Source organism: Zalophus californianus, chromosome 11 (assembly GCF_009762305.2).
Source record: "Zalophus californianus isolate mZalCal1 chromosome 11, mZalCal1.pri.v2, whole genome shotgun sequence".
Taxonomy (NCBI): domain Eukaryota; kingdom Metazoa; phylum Chordata; class Mammalia; order Carnivora; family Otariidae; genus Zalophus; species Zalophus californianus.
Genome location: NC_045605.1, coordinates 57,620,003 through 57,634,836, shown reverse-complemented (window position 1 = coordinate 57,634,836; position 14,834 = coordinate 57,620,003). Strand labels below are relative to the sequence as shown.

The 14,834-nt window shown below is 36.5% G+C and overlaps 1 protein-coding gene across 1 annotated transcript in view; it reads left to right on the top strand.

The window, feature by feature from the left end:
• The window catches only part of PPME1 (protein phosphatase methylesterase 1), a 79,395-nt gene that overhangs the window by 20,127 nt on the left and 44,434 nt on the right, over nucleotides 1-14,834 (top strand). The window contains exons 2-3 of the mRNA XM_027578319.1: nucleotides 6,830-6,923; nucleotides 7,485-7,577. Of these exons, the coding sequence (XP_027434120.1) occupies nucleotides 6,830-6,923; nucleotides 7,485-7,577 (187 nt within the window). The remainder of the gene's footprint in view (nucleotides 1-6,829; nucleotides 6,924-7,484; nucleotides 7,578-14,834) is intronic.

Here is a 14,834-nt window from a genome sequence, read left to right as displayed (position 1 = left end):
TTGATCTTGTGTTCTGCGACCTTAGTGAATTTGTTAACCAGTTCTTGTAGTTTTTTTTAATGGATTCCTTAGATTTTGCCCGAGGCATTTAAACATGAGTACTTAATCTATAGAAGTCCCAAGTTTAATCAATATTCCTGACATTCTTCTGAAATAATACAAAGACTTGAGAAATCTGTGGCAGCCAGAATAATGGCACCTCAAAGATGCTCAGGTTCTATCTATAAAATATTTATTATTTTACATGGCAGAGGAAAATTAAGGTTGTTAATCAGTTGACTTTGAAATAGATTATCCTGGGGCACCTGGGTGGCTCAGTTGGTTAAGCATCTGCTTTCGGCTCAGGTCATGATTCCAGGGTCCTGGATTGAGTCCCTCACTGGGCTCCCAGCTCAGTGGGGAACCTCCTTCTCTCTCTCCCTCTGCTGCTCCCCTTCTTGTGCTTTCTCTCTCTGTCAAATAAATAAGTAAAATATTAAAAATAAAATAGATTATCCTGAATTGGGGTGGGCCCAATGTAATCACATGTGTCCTTTATTTTTTTTAAGTTTTATACTAAAACTATAGTATGTAGTTTTTTTTTTTTTTTTTTTTACAAATTGTTGGACATAATAATTCATCTCTGTTAGTTCACAATTTTAGAATTGACTTGGATTCTACTATCAGTCATCTTCCATATCTTGAACACTTCTGAGATTTGTTGATTGCCGTTTTTAAAGATCTTTCTATGTTTTCCTCCTTTTTAATTCCATTGCCAGTCTAGACTCCCCTCTTCTTTTTGTTTTTTTAATTTTATTTTATTATGTTAGTCATCTTACATTACATCATTAGTTTTTGATGTAGTGTTCCATGATTTATTGTTTGCGTATAACACCCAGTGCTCCATTCAAGACGTGCCCTCCTTAATACCTATCACCGGGCTAACCCATCCCCACACCCCCCTCACCTCTAAAACCCTCAGCTTGTTTCTCAGAGTCCATAGTCTCTCATGGTTTGTCTCCCCCTCCAATTTCCCCCCCTTCATTTTTCCCTTCCTACTATCTTGCTTCAGAGGTACAGGTCTGTGATTCATCAGTCTTACATAGTTCACAGTACTCACCATAGCACATACCCTCCCCAATATCCATCACCCAACCATCCCATCCCTCCCACCCCCCACCACTCCAGCAACCCTCAGTTTATTTCCTGAGATTAAGAATTCCTCATATCAGGGGCACCTGGGTGGCTCAGTCGTTAAGCATCTGCCTTCGGCTCAGGTCATGATCCCAGGGTCCGGGGATTGAGCCCTGCATCCGGCTCCCTGCTCAGCAGGAGGCCTGCTTCTCCCTCTCCCACTCCCCCTGCTTGTGTTCCTGCTGTCGCTCTCTCTCTCTCTGTCAAATAAATAAATAAAATCTTTAAAAAAAAAAAAAGAATTCCTCATATCAGTGAGACCATATGATACATGTCTTTCTCAGATTGACTTATTCCACTTGGCATAATACCCTCTAGTTCCATCCCCATCATTGCAAATGGCAAGATTTTTTTGATGGCTGCATAATATTCCATTGTATGTATGTATTGTATGTATGTGTGTATATATATATATACGACATATTCTTTATCCATTCATCTGTTGTTGGACATCTTGGCTCTTTCCATAGTTTGGCTGTTGTGGACATTGCTGCTATAAACATTGGGGTGCATGTACCCCTTCGGATGACTACATTTGTGTCTTCGGGGTAAATACCCAGTAGTGCAATTGCTGGGTCATACGGTAGCTCTATTTTCGACTTTTTGAGGAACCTCCATACTGCTTTCCAGAGTGGCTGCACCAGCTTGTGTTCCCACCAACAGTGTAGGAGGGTTCCCCTTTCTCTGCATCCTCTCCAACATTTGTTGTTTCCTGACTTGTTAATTTTAGCCATTCTGACTGGTGTGAGGTGGTATCTCATTGAGGTTTTGATTTGGATTTCCCTGATGCGGAGTGATGTTGAGCACTTTCTCATGTGTCTGTTGGCCATTTGGATGTCTTCTTTGGAAAAAATGTCTGTTCATGTCTTCTGCCCATTTCTTGATTGGATTATTTGTTCTTTGGGTGTTGAGTTTGAGAAGTTCTTTATAGATTGTGGATATTAGCCTTTTTATCTGATATGTCATTTGCAAATATCTTCTCCCATTCTGTCAGTTGTCTTTTGGTTTTGTTGACTGTTTCCTTTGCTGTGCAAAGGCTTTTTATCTTGGTGAAGTCCCAATAGTTCATTTTTGCCCTTGCTTCCCTTGCCTTTGGCGATGTTTCTAGGAAGAAGTTGCTGCGGCCGAGGTGAAGAGGTTGCTGCCTGTGTTCTCCTCTAGGATTTTGATGGATTCCTGTCTCACATTTAATAGACTCCTCTCTTCTAAGCAGATTATTGCAGCAACATTTTTTTCCCAGAATCAAGTCCATCTTGGACCTTTTGCCACATTGACTTTTCTGAAATACTTTAATCTGAACCATCCAAACTCTATCAGACTTTTGGGACCCTAACACACAAATAACAGAAAAAGAACATATATTCCCCACCTTATTATATCTAATATCATTCTTTCTCCATGATCTGCTTTTAGTTCTGTCAGCTTCTTTTAGTTTTTCAAAACCATTGTACTTATTTCTACCTTATTGCATTTAGCTATTTTTGTGTGTCTTTTATCAGTGTTCCCTATGACAGGCACCATACTGGGTCCTTATTTGTGCCCTTCTGCCTACCTGACATGTCTTCCTTACCCTTCCCTATTTCTGTCAGTCCAAATTCTGTCTATCCTTCAATGCCTAGCTTAACTGTTATTTTTTCTTTGAAACCCTTTTTTATTTCCCAAACTAAAAGTAATCTTTTTTTTTTTTTTAAACTAATCTTTATTCCCTCCTTTGAACATTCACAGCACTTTAGCTGTACCTCTTAGGGCATTTAACTCTACCTTATGTTAGATATTTACATATTTAACATTAGCTTCTTTTTTTTAAAATATTTATTTATTTGACAGAGAGAGACACAGCGAGAGAGGGAACACAGCAGGGGGCAGGGGGAGTGGGAGAGGGAGAAGCAGGCTTCCCGCGGAGCAGGGAGCCCGATGCGGGGCTCAATCCCAGGACCCTGGGATCATGACCCGAGCCGAAGGCAGACACTTAACGACTGAGACACCCAGGCACCCCTTAACATTAGCTTCTTAAGAGCATAGGCATTGTATCACTAGTTTTATAATTATCCCAGCATCTCCCATCATCCCACCTCAGTTCTAGCTTGATACATATAACAGGTTCTTGTGAATAAGTCCTCATTTTTAAAGTATAAATTAACCTTGGGACACCTGTGTGGCTCAGTTAGTTAAATGTCCAACTCTTGATTTCAGCTCAGGTCATGATCTTAGGGTCATGAGATCAAGTCCTGTGTCGGCCTCTGTGCTGGGTGTGGAGCCTGCTTAAGATTCTCTCTCTCTCCCTCTGCCCCTCCCCCCATGTGTGTTCCCTTTCTCTCTCTCTTAAAAAAAAAATTATAAAGTATATATTAACTTTGTTAGGTTTTTGCAAGTTTTTTTTATTACTTCAAAATTCTTCCACTATGACTCCAGGGAGAAAAAAAGTCATTAATTTATTTTAAAAATTATAACTAAAAAGCCTACATGGGCTGTAATGACTATAAAATAGGTAGGCATAGAATAAAGAGCAAACTATTTTTATGGGGTTTTTTTTGAAGATTTTATTTATTTGACAGAGAGAGACACAGCGAGAGAGGGAATGCAAGCAGGGGGAGTGGGAGAGGGAGAAGCAGGCTTCCCACTGAGCAGGGAGCCTGATGCAGGGCTCAAGCCCAGGGCCCTGGGATCATGACCTGAGCCGAATGCAGACGCTTAATGACTGAGCCACCCAGGCGCCCCAAAAGCAAACTATTTTTAAAAAGAACTAAAACTACATCCCTAAAATACAGAGTATTCTTTCTGATGAGAATGTAAAGATCAGTATAAGATCCTTGCTATCTACTTCATGTCTAACATTGGTTGCAAAATTCCTGAACTTGTAGAGTATATAAACAATTAGATTTTCAAAGGAGTATCCCAGAAAAATTTCTGTGCAAGTAGTAACAACCTTTGGAGGTATAGATTATAAGACTCTTTAACCAGATGTGAATTACTCATATGTTGGTATACACTGGGTAGTCCCTAGAACTTTTTTTTTTCTTAATGAAGGGGATTAGAAGTGGAAGGTGTTCTCCTAGGAATAATTTCTACTTATACAAACTAATTTTTCTTTAACTGGTGATTTTTTTCTGGTCCCTGGCTAACTTGAAAAGCTTCTGTGACCTTTGCAAAGACTCTGAAAAGGAAATTTCTGATAATATATTCTAAAGCCTTATTAACTTTTCAGAAGCATAAATGAAAGAGAGAGAGAGAGAGAAAGGATCAGAGAATTAATATAGCATTGGGGTAAAGAGCAGAGGCTTTGAAGAGGGATGGAATTGGATTTGAATCCTGTTACTGCCACTCACTTAGTAGTTAGTTGTATAACCTTGGGTAAGTTACTTTATATCTCTAAATCTGTTATATCTGTAATGGGGGTAAAAATAACTCAAGAGTTTTATGAGGATTAAATGGAATCATGCCTGTAAATTACTTGGCAGAGTGATTCACTGTTGTTGCACAGTAAATGTTAGATACTATTACTGTGATGATATCCTAGGGCCAGCCATTAAAAATTCATCCATAGATCCTTAGAATCCATTATGACATGTTTGACATGCCATGTGTGGTTGTTATACTCAAATTAGTATATGCATAGGTGGATTTGTGAGTGACTAATGAGTCAGTAGAATTAAGAATTCTACTTTTAGTTTTCCAGTAGGAACTCAAGTGCAACTAGCAAACCAGAAAAAATAAGTCTATGTTGAAGTTGGAGTTTACTTTTGCATAGGTAGTTTTTCTATCAGGAGATAGGATTTTACCCATTTACGGAGCAACTACTAAATGCCAGTTGTATTAGATTCTTTTAAAAGGTATGTTATTTGGGGAACCTGGGTAGCTCAGTCAGTTAAGTGTCCAACTCTTGGTTTCAGCTCGGGTCATGAGATCGGCCCCATGTCAAGCTCCCTACAGAGTGTGGAGCCTGCTTAAGATTCTCTCCCTCTCCCTTCTCCCCCCTCCCCCTTACTTCTCCCACCCTCCCCACACACATGTGCGCTCTCTCTCTCTCTCTAAAAAAAAAAAAATGAAAGAAAAGAAATCGTATTTTATGCAGTTGCTATAATCCAAGGCAGAAAGAATTTAAATAATTTGAATTTGCCCAAATCCATACTGTAACTGTTAGGGATTTGCAGGGTATTATAGGGAAATGGTAGGAACTGTGAGGAATTTGAACTCTTCTCTTATTCCAAATCATTTACCTTTGTATTCCTAGCACCCCTCTTTCAACTTGGGGAACTTTAAAAATTATCAGTGCCTATGTCACACTTCAAGCATTTAAAGCAATTTCTAGAAGTGAAACCCAAGCATCAGTATTTTTAAAAGCTCCTTAGGTGATTATTGTTATATGAATTGAGAACTACTGATCTGTTCAGTGCCAGAAGAGAGTAGATGTTCAATAAATGTTTGATTGTTGAAAGAATGTATACCTAATGGTGCAGTTGCTCCATTGTAATTCCCATATTATAGTCCACCTAGAGTGCTTTTGTACTAACTCAAGTCTTTCAAAGGGGCTTTGTATTATACTTTGTATATATTCTCAGTTTGCCCCCATGGCATATATAGGAAGATATTTGGCAGGAGGTAACGTTTTGTGGCTGACAGAATTCTGAATTTCCTCCATTACTGAGGAAAATAGGTATGGCAATAGGGTAAGGCTCAGGATTCCTTTCTTGTATTTCATCCAAGGTTGAAGACATAGGTTATAAATAGACATTTAGTGGTTATTTTTGTTTTAGAATAATTTTTTAAAAATAATTTGTGATTCAAAAATCAAAAGATAGAAAGGGATGTACATTGAAAATTGTCCCTCTCATCTCCCAGTCATAGTTCCCCTCCCAGAATATATCAAATGTTATATCAGTATTCTTCCAGAGATATTCTAAACATATATAAGAAATTATATTTACACATACTTCCCATTTTTACCCAAAAGTAGTATGGTGCATCGTTTGTTTACTTAACAGTGTATCTATATACAAAGAATATAATCAGCATATAATTGCTTCCACCTTTTTATAACTATTATTTCTCTGTGTACCACAACTTATTTTCATCTATCACCTGTTGTTGGATATTTAAGTTGTTTCTAATTTTCTCTATTATAAACAATGCTACATTAAATAGATAAGTCATTTCACTTCTGCATCAGTGTATCTTTGGATAAATTACTAGAAGTTCAAGGCATTGCCAGTTTGCCTTTTATGAAGGTGGTATATTGATGGGTTGGAAATAATAAAAAAAGCATGAAATAATGTGAGGGATTGAAAATATAAAGAAATACTGACCAAAAAAGACTATTGCAGGAATGATATTAAAATGGCTTGAGAGGATAGGACAGAGCAAGGAGAGAGAACTAGTAGGTTTTGTGGTGTATATACATGAGATATATTTGTGATTAAAATATACTAATAAATTTTTTAAAATCCTAGCAATTTTACTCTTAAATCTTAACTTGAACTTTTTAAAACACATCTTTAATGTGATGCTTTCTGTATGAAAACTGATCATTCTTTAAGAGATAATACCCTTGGAATTTTCCTTTCATATTTACATTTGGCATTTATTGATCAAGATTTTATCTTTTCATGCATAACTATTTTTTACATGAACTCTCTCTCTCTCTCTTTTTTTTCCTTAGCCCTGGAAGAAAGCGAGACTTTTCCCCTGTTTCTTGGAGTCAGTACTTTGAGTCCATGGAAGATGTAGAAGTAGAAAATGAAACTGGCAAGGATATATCCTTTGCAAAATGGTTTATTCTTTAGCAAGCTTATAATGCTGTCTAAGAAGACATATTCAGATTCTAAAATGTTCTTTAGTCCTGCTGTTTATCTCATTTTTATTCCCCACCTGTATTTGTACAGCATGGAATTTAACCTGTAAGTCTATGCCAATTTCGTACTTGGATATAATTGTCTAATGCATGGGGGAAGGATTAAGAATTAAATTCCTGAAACTGATATATCTCTTAAGGGCCGAGGGGAAGGTTTCATGAATCAGGTGAGTTGAATCAGTTTAGCATCTAGAAACCAGGGACTAAATGTCCTCATTAGGGCAAAGGGTGTCTTTTTTTTTGTCCCCGTTGAAAAAGTGGTCATACTGGCTCCATGCTTCAAAAACAGGTTTGGTATTTCAGAAACTTTTATTTAAGTGTCTCTTAAGTTTGGAAGTCTGCAGCTTTACATAAAGCCTCGTGTACTGCCTGAGTTTTCTAGTCAGTATTATTAATGATTAAATAATCAGTCAAAAACTTCAGTGAGCAAAAGCTTAGATATATTATCTTTAACTATTCATACACTTTTCGAGTTTACAAGAGTGGTTCAGAGGGTCCTGTTCTACTCCTTCTGCATGGAGGAGGCCATTCTGCCCTTTCCTGGGCTGTGTTCACGGTAAGTAAGTAGTTGATAATAGAAGTTGATGTTAGCACAATCATTGTTCACTTCTGGATGAATTTGACTAACCTAATTCTTCCTTCTGTGTTCATTCATATAGCTTGATATAAGAACGGTAGGGGTGTGAGTTGATTGTGAATATTTTTCATGTTAGGTCCAAGATCACATGTTCTTTAAAGTTCTTAACTGGGGTAAGCTTTAGTGCATGAATTCTTCAAACATTTTATAAAATGTTCTATATATATTGCATTGGGATGAGGGAGATGGGATTTGTTCCTTGTCAAACGTGGGGGTCTGTATCTAAGTAATCTAAGTAATAGATAAGCAGAAATATTCTATTCAAGTTCTTTAGGTAGAGATAATGTTTGTCTTTATTTGTCTCCTTCATAGACCCTAGCATAGTACTTTGCACATGGAGATGTTCCCTAACTATTTGGAAAGATTTTTTTCTTTTTTAAAATAATGCTTTATATTTTAATGATACTTGTGAGCTACTGGGAAGTAAACAATATTTAGTTGATGGTACCCTTGTCTAGAGTAGAAGATGTATGTCTATGTCAATGCTACCAGTTCTAGATCTTCCTGATGTTCTTGACTCTGTGCAAGGAGAGGTGCTGCTAAGGAAAATACTAGCAACATTCCTATTAAAATGAGATTGTCCTTTCTTTTGGCTTATATCAGGGAGATTTACCTACTTCTTCTGTTTACCTCTAAGGAGTCTGAGGGACAGAAAATGGGAGCAAGTGGGAATGCAGTGCTAGGTAACTGGAGCTAGATGGCTATGGAATTGAGGAGGGCCCTGAACATACCGTTATGTTCCTGGCAGCAGGATTACTGGGAATAGTTCTCAACACATAGGCACTTACTCATCTGTTATTAAATTATTAAATGATTTGATTCCTATCTTGTTTGCTACTTCCTTTCAAAGTAGCAAACTTTAGGACATAGCTGATTTGCCTCTAAGTGCCAGGCTCTTTCATCTCCCTACACCTGTGTCATCCAATAGAAATATAATGCAAACCATATATGTAAATTTTTTGCCACATATGTAATTTTAAAATCTAGTAGAGACATAAAATAGGTAAAAAGAAACAGGTGAAATTGTTTCTAATAATATATATCTTATTTAACCCATTGTACCCAAAGTAGTATCATTTTAATAGATAATCAGTATAAAATTTACTACTGAGATATTTCACTTTATTTTTTATACTGTCTTTGAAATTCAGTGTGTATTATAGGCACTTATAACACAGCTCCAGTTTGGACTCGCCACATTTCACATTTAGTAGCATCACTTTGATCATTAACATTCTAGATAACTAACAACTAGATAACTAGATTGTGAGGTGAAGACCATGGGTTAGTTATGCCTGGCACATAATTGTATGCTCAAGAAATGTTTCTTGAATGAATGAGTAATGGCATCACATGCCTGTTCCTAATGTAGCAACTATAGTAGTAAGCATATGTAGTATAGTAGTAAGTAAATGTACTCTGGTTGCCCTGAACCAATAGAACAAGACATGTAAGCTTTTATTCTCCAAATACAGTCTTCTTATACTTCAAGGTTTCTTTGAAAATTATGTAAAATAATGGACTGTGAAAACTGTAAATTTTAAAGTCATGTACAAATATTATAATAAGTGATTTGTTGACATATATTGATATTAAATATTTTTATCTCATAGAAATGATGAAATAACATGGAAAGTGACTGGCATAGAGGAAGTGATTGATAAATAACTGCTGACATTATTATACATGTTATTGTAGAGGAAATCTCTAGTTCTTCTTTTACCAAAGTATAGTCTACAGATTACAAGTGCCATGAGATATCAATGAAATAGGGGTTTTGTGATTAAATGAGCTTAAGAAATATAACATATAATATCTTTCTCCGATTTCTCTCAGAAATTCACTATATATCAGTATGTTATTAAAGCCTTCAGGATGTTCTTCTAAATAAATCTATTTCATTTCAACTATGTCTTCCAAATGTATTTGACCACTCAATTTCTTTTTTCTAAAACATCTGTTGGCATCCCATACTTTGTGAAAGTCTTTTATAGATAGGTCATTATGTCCCAGTTGTTTACCTGGTTTACTTGTATAATCAAGGAAATTCCTTACCACTGAGCTTAATAGCTGGTTAAATTTACCTGCCCTTTTTTGTTGTGATTCCTGACAGTGTACCAGCCCACTGAATGAGTTTATATGTGGTAGTGCTTTGAAAATAAAAACGGCTATGTAAAAGTTAGTGCTCTGGCAATTGACTTGACTCCAGAGGTCATATTTTTGTAAGCACTAGAACATGATCCAGAAGGCAGCCATGGCAAACAGCAGGAATAAGCCCAAGCACCTCATGATCCTGAGAGACAGACTTACCCTCAGACATCCACCCAGATGATGATTGGTACAATACTGTAGTAAAATAAAACAAAAAGACACTAGCATAGCAGCGGGACAAGTATACTGACAGCCAAAGGAAGAGATGAACAACTCTGATTGATATTTATGATGCTAGATCATGAGATCCTTGACAGCAGGAACTGTGCCTTACTCATTTTTGATATGACAGCATACAGGGCCTGTCCTGCAGTTGGTGCTCAATAGTTACTCCTTGAATAGTTAAAATTGACCTTGAACAATTAAGAAAAGAATAAATTTTGTTCATTGTATCCTGTTTGAGAAAGCAGAAAGGATGTAATCATTCTAAAGGCTTTATCAAATGTTAGTAAGTCATTTACATATGGCTGATACATAAAGTTATATAACATGGTTAGAAAAATCCCAGACACAGGATATGCAAGACCAAAGGACATGAAGACACAGTTCATGGAGAACAAACAGATATGAGAAAGTTCATACTCACTAGTAATCAGATATGATTCACATGGGAGGTATCATTTTTTTTAGATATCAAATTAATATTTTCTAAAACAAATTCTCAGTGTTGGCAAAGGCATTAGAAAACAAATACTTTCAAACACTGGGACTAGAAATCACATCTTCTAGCTCCTACTTCATTGTTCTTTTCCTTAGTGTCAAATAGAGCGCTCTTGGAAAGTAATTTAGCACTTTGATTGAATTATCAATATATTTATACCATTTGACACAGACGTCATACTTCTAGGAATCTGTTCTAAGGAAATAATACCAAATACATGAAAAGCTATTTGTCTAAAATTAGCAATCCCAGTGTCCAACAATAAGTAAATGGTTAAATAAACTGGATGTACCTATAAGACATAATATTATGCAATGTTTAAAAACAATTCTCCTAGGGGGCACCTGGGTGGCTCAGTCATTAAGTGTCTGCCTTCAGCTCAGGTCATGATCCCAGGGTCCTGGGATCAAGCCCTGCATTGGGCTCCCTGGTCAGTGGGAAGCCTGCTTCTCCCTCTTCCATTCCCCCTGCTTGTGTTCCCTCTCTCGCTCTGTCTCTCTCTGTCAAATAAATAAAATAATAAGAAAAAAAGGAAAAAAAATTAGAAAAAATAAAAACAATTCTCCAGGGGAGCCTGGGTGGCTCAGTCAGTTAGGTGTGTCTGCCTTTGGCTCGGGTCATGATCTCAGATCAAGCGCCTCATCAAGCTGCCTGCTCAGTGGGAAGCCTGTTTCTCCCTTTCTCTCTCTCTCGCAAATAAATACATAAAATATGAAAACAAAACAAACAATTCTTGGGGCACCTGGGTGGCTTGGTCGGTTAAGTGTCTGCCTTCGGCTCAGGTCATGATCCCAGGGTCTGGGATCAAGCCCCACGTCAGGCTCCCTGCTCAGTGGGAGCCTGCTTCTCCTCCCTCTGCAGCTACCGCACATGTGCGTGCGCGCTCTCTATCTCTCTGTCAAATAAATAAATAAGTCTTTAAAAAATACAAATAAATACATGCATGCATACATACAATTCTTCCTGGACACTTTGGAAAAAAACTGATTTTTTTCTGTTTTTTTTTGTTTTCTAGATTTTGTTTTTCAGTTGTATGTATATATCTTATTACTTTTGTAACTTAAAGATTTGTTTTTTCTTAATGGAAACTATTTTCAGAGGAAAAAGTTTGTATTCAATTGAAAGTTTGTATTCAGTTCTGGATACCACAAGTTAAAGGGACACTGGCAGACTGGAACTTGTCCAGGAAAAAGCAGCCATGATTAGAATACTTGAAACTATAGCAGTCAAGGAGCAGTTGAAGGAACTGAAAATGTTTGGCCTGAATAAAGGAAAGACTTGGGAGATGTAATGTTTACCTTCAACTATAGTAATAATTTTTAAATGTCAACCAGATCTTTTAAACATTTACTAGATGCCAGTTACTGTGCTAAGTGCTTATGTGCATGATCCCATTTAATTTTTTCTGTATTTCTATAAAGTTAGGCAGATGAGAACATTGAAATTTAGAGGAATCACAGCCAATGACAGTACCAAAACTCAAATCTACCTATATCTGTCTCCAGTGTGCATGTTTCTCTGAAGACTGGTTCTGTACTACTGAAGAGTAAGGACTCAGGGCAGAAACCATGGAGCCATATTTTTGACACACATAAGGCAGAACTTGGAATGATTAGGACTATTTCAGAGCAGCTCAGGACTTCTACAGGGGAAAAGTAAGGTTCATCTCAGTAGTGTACTAGCACAATGCATATTCGAGGATTTAATTATGAATGTATCTTTCAGAGTTCCTTCTTATCCAGCACTCTGTAAAATTCCTGGACCTGAATATAACTCATTTTCCATCTAAATGTTTTGTGGTTTTCTTTTTTTGGGAGGGTGATTCGGAGATTCACCCAAAGAAATCCTCTTAACTATCAAGAAAGCATTTTCTACTCTGGCTTTAGTAACAGGAGAAAAGTAAGTAAAAAGATAAATAAATACAGGTAAATAAAAGATATATATATATAGTCATTTTTGTGGAACTAGCGAAGAGTTATAACTAATAGAGGGAAATTATGGTGTTTTAAAGGATCGGGTTTAGGTTTCTAGAAAATTAATTTTTTGCAATCCTTTATTCTTTGGGTATATCCAATAAAGTAGTTGTTACTATAATGATCATATATAGTGGGTTATACTTAGGACTCTGTAGCCTTCACCCATCGGCAAGTACTGGGTATAACAGACTGGCCTAATCACTGTTGGAGAATCCAGAACTAAGCAGAAATTGAAGTTTGACAGAAAGGAGAGGAGCAGTGGTATCTCATTAGCACATGCAGCCTCAGAAGCCTAGGTTTTGCCAGTCTCCAGTTATCAGCTTTGGTAACTCTGAGGGACCTGGAACCAACCAAGTGTGAATTGAATCTGAAGTGTCTGCTGATTTCTGTTTCTTCTTCCAGTTAATTCAGTTCATGTTAGCAAATAATTACTTGAGTATATTCTCTAATTCAGGTTTTGTGCTGGGTTACTAAGGACAGAAAAAAGAGATTTCACTTTTTAATAAGATCAGCTAATCAGGAAATAACCTGTTAAATCCCCACTTTGTACCAGGCCTTATGTTAGGTGCTGTGGATACAGCAGAGAATTAAACACGTCCTATCCTCTTGTTCGTACCATGTTTTGAGTGTAATGGGGAAGATCGGAAAGATGAAGATGGTACGTGTATACAAATAACACGCCCCCCCCAAAATAAAAGCTTTCATTTCAAACAAATGGGTTTTAATCTCAAAACAGCTTAATCTGTCAAACTTTAGTTTCTCAGTCTGTAAAATGGGTATAACGCTACCTAAGTCAATAGGGAAATTGTGAGAATGAGTAAAAGAAATGAGCCGCTTGATAAAGTGCTTGACTCAAGCACTCAGTTTTAGATAAATTTATAGCATCTATATGCAAGATACAAAAGTAACAGAGGAGGGAATTATTAACTCTGGTGATGATTGAGGGGACTATAAAGAAAGTTGCATTAAGAAAGAGGACATCTGAACTAGGTTTTGAAGACTTAATAGAAGTTGGATTAGTAAAGAAGGCGTTCCAAGGAGAGAGAAATGCAGAAGCAATGAAGGCTGTAACAATGAAGTATGTTTTGGAAATTTTAAGTAGCTTGAGTCTAAAGTATGGGGGTGGGGAGCAGGACAGGAAGTGACTAGAGAGATCACACGGGCAAAATTATAGGAGGGCCTTTTATACCAGGCTAGGGAATTACACCTTATGTCTTTATTTCAGGGTAATAATAGAGGGAACTGTTTTTAAACACTTCCCCATCCATATCCACATTAAATATATCTTAGGCATGTCAAAATTAGGGAGGGGGTGTGGAAAGCATGTTTTGCTTGAAATAATCACAAACACATCCAGACGGAAAGTTCAGGGAAGTTGAATATTTTGATATACTTCTACCTACATCTAATTGAGTATCACTGTTTTAGGCAATAAGTTACTGAAGGTTGTTAATCAAGATACTACTATAGCTAATGGATTGGGCCAGAGACACAAATGGAGGCAGGCAGACTAGTTAAAAGGTTTTTCTTGTATTACACAATTCTAAATATTTGATATCTTATGGTATGTTAATTTCTCCCAAAAAGGAGAATGTTTAATTAAATTTTTTCACCATGTATAAACACTACTTAGAATAGTACTGTTTTAGGCTACCCAATTTATTTATGAATGTAGCATCAGTCTAATACCAAAACTAGGCCACAAAAATTCAGGAAGACTATGAACCAATTTCACTTATAAAATAGATGCAAATTCTAAATAACAGCAGATTGAATCCAATAGTGTAGTAAAATAATAATACACTGTAACCTACTAGGTTTTATCATAAGAATCTGGGAGTTGTTCAGCATTAGAAAATCCCATCAGTGTAATTAATCTCTCAGTTCACTTGATACCAAAAAGGGTCTTGATCAAATACAGTACTCACTTAGGTTGCAAACTCTTGGCAACTGGGAATAGGTGAAGAACTCCCTTAACTTTATTAAGTTTATATACCAGAAAATTATATAAATAGACTTAGTGGTGAAACATTAGACACTTTCTTTTAAAGTCAGGGACAAGATAAGGATGCTTTTTCCAGCATTTATACTGGAGGTTCTGTCCAAACAATAAAACTAGAAAGAAAAATGAGTTTTCAAGATTTGAAAATACTGAGAATTGTCATTATTTCAAAATATTGTCCTCCAAGAAAATCAGCTGAGAAACTACTAGTTAAGCCATAGTTTACAAAATCAGTATCTTAAAATCTGCCTTTTCTAAGTATTAGCACTTTATAAATTTGGAAATATGACAGGAAAAATGATCCTATTCCTAAAAAGCAACAAAAC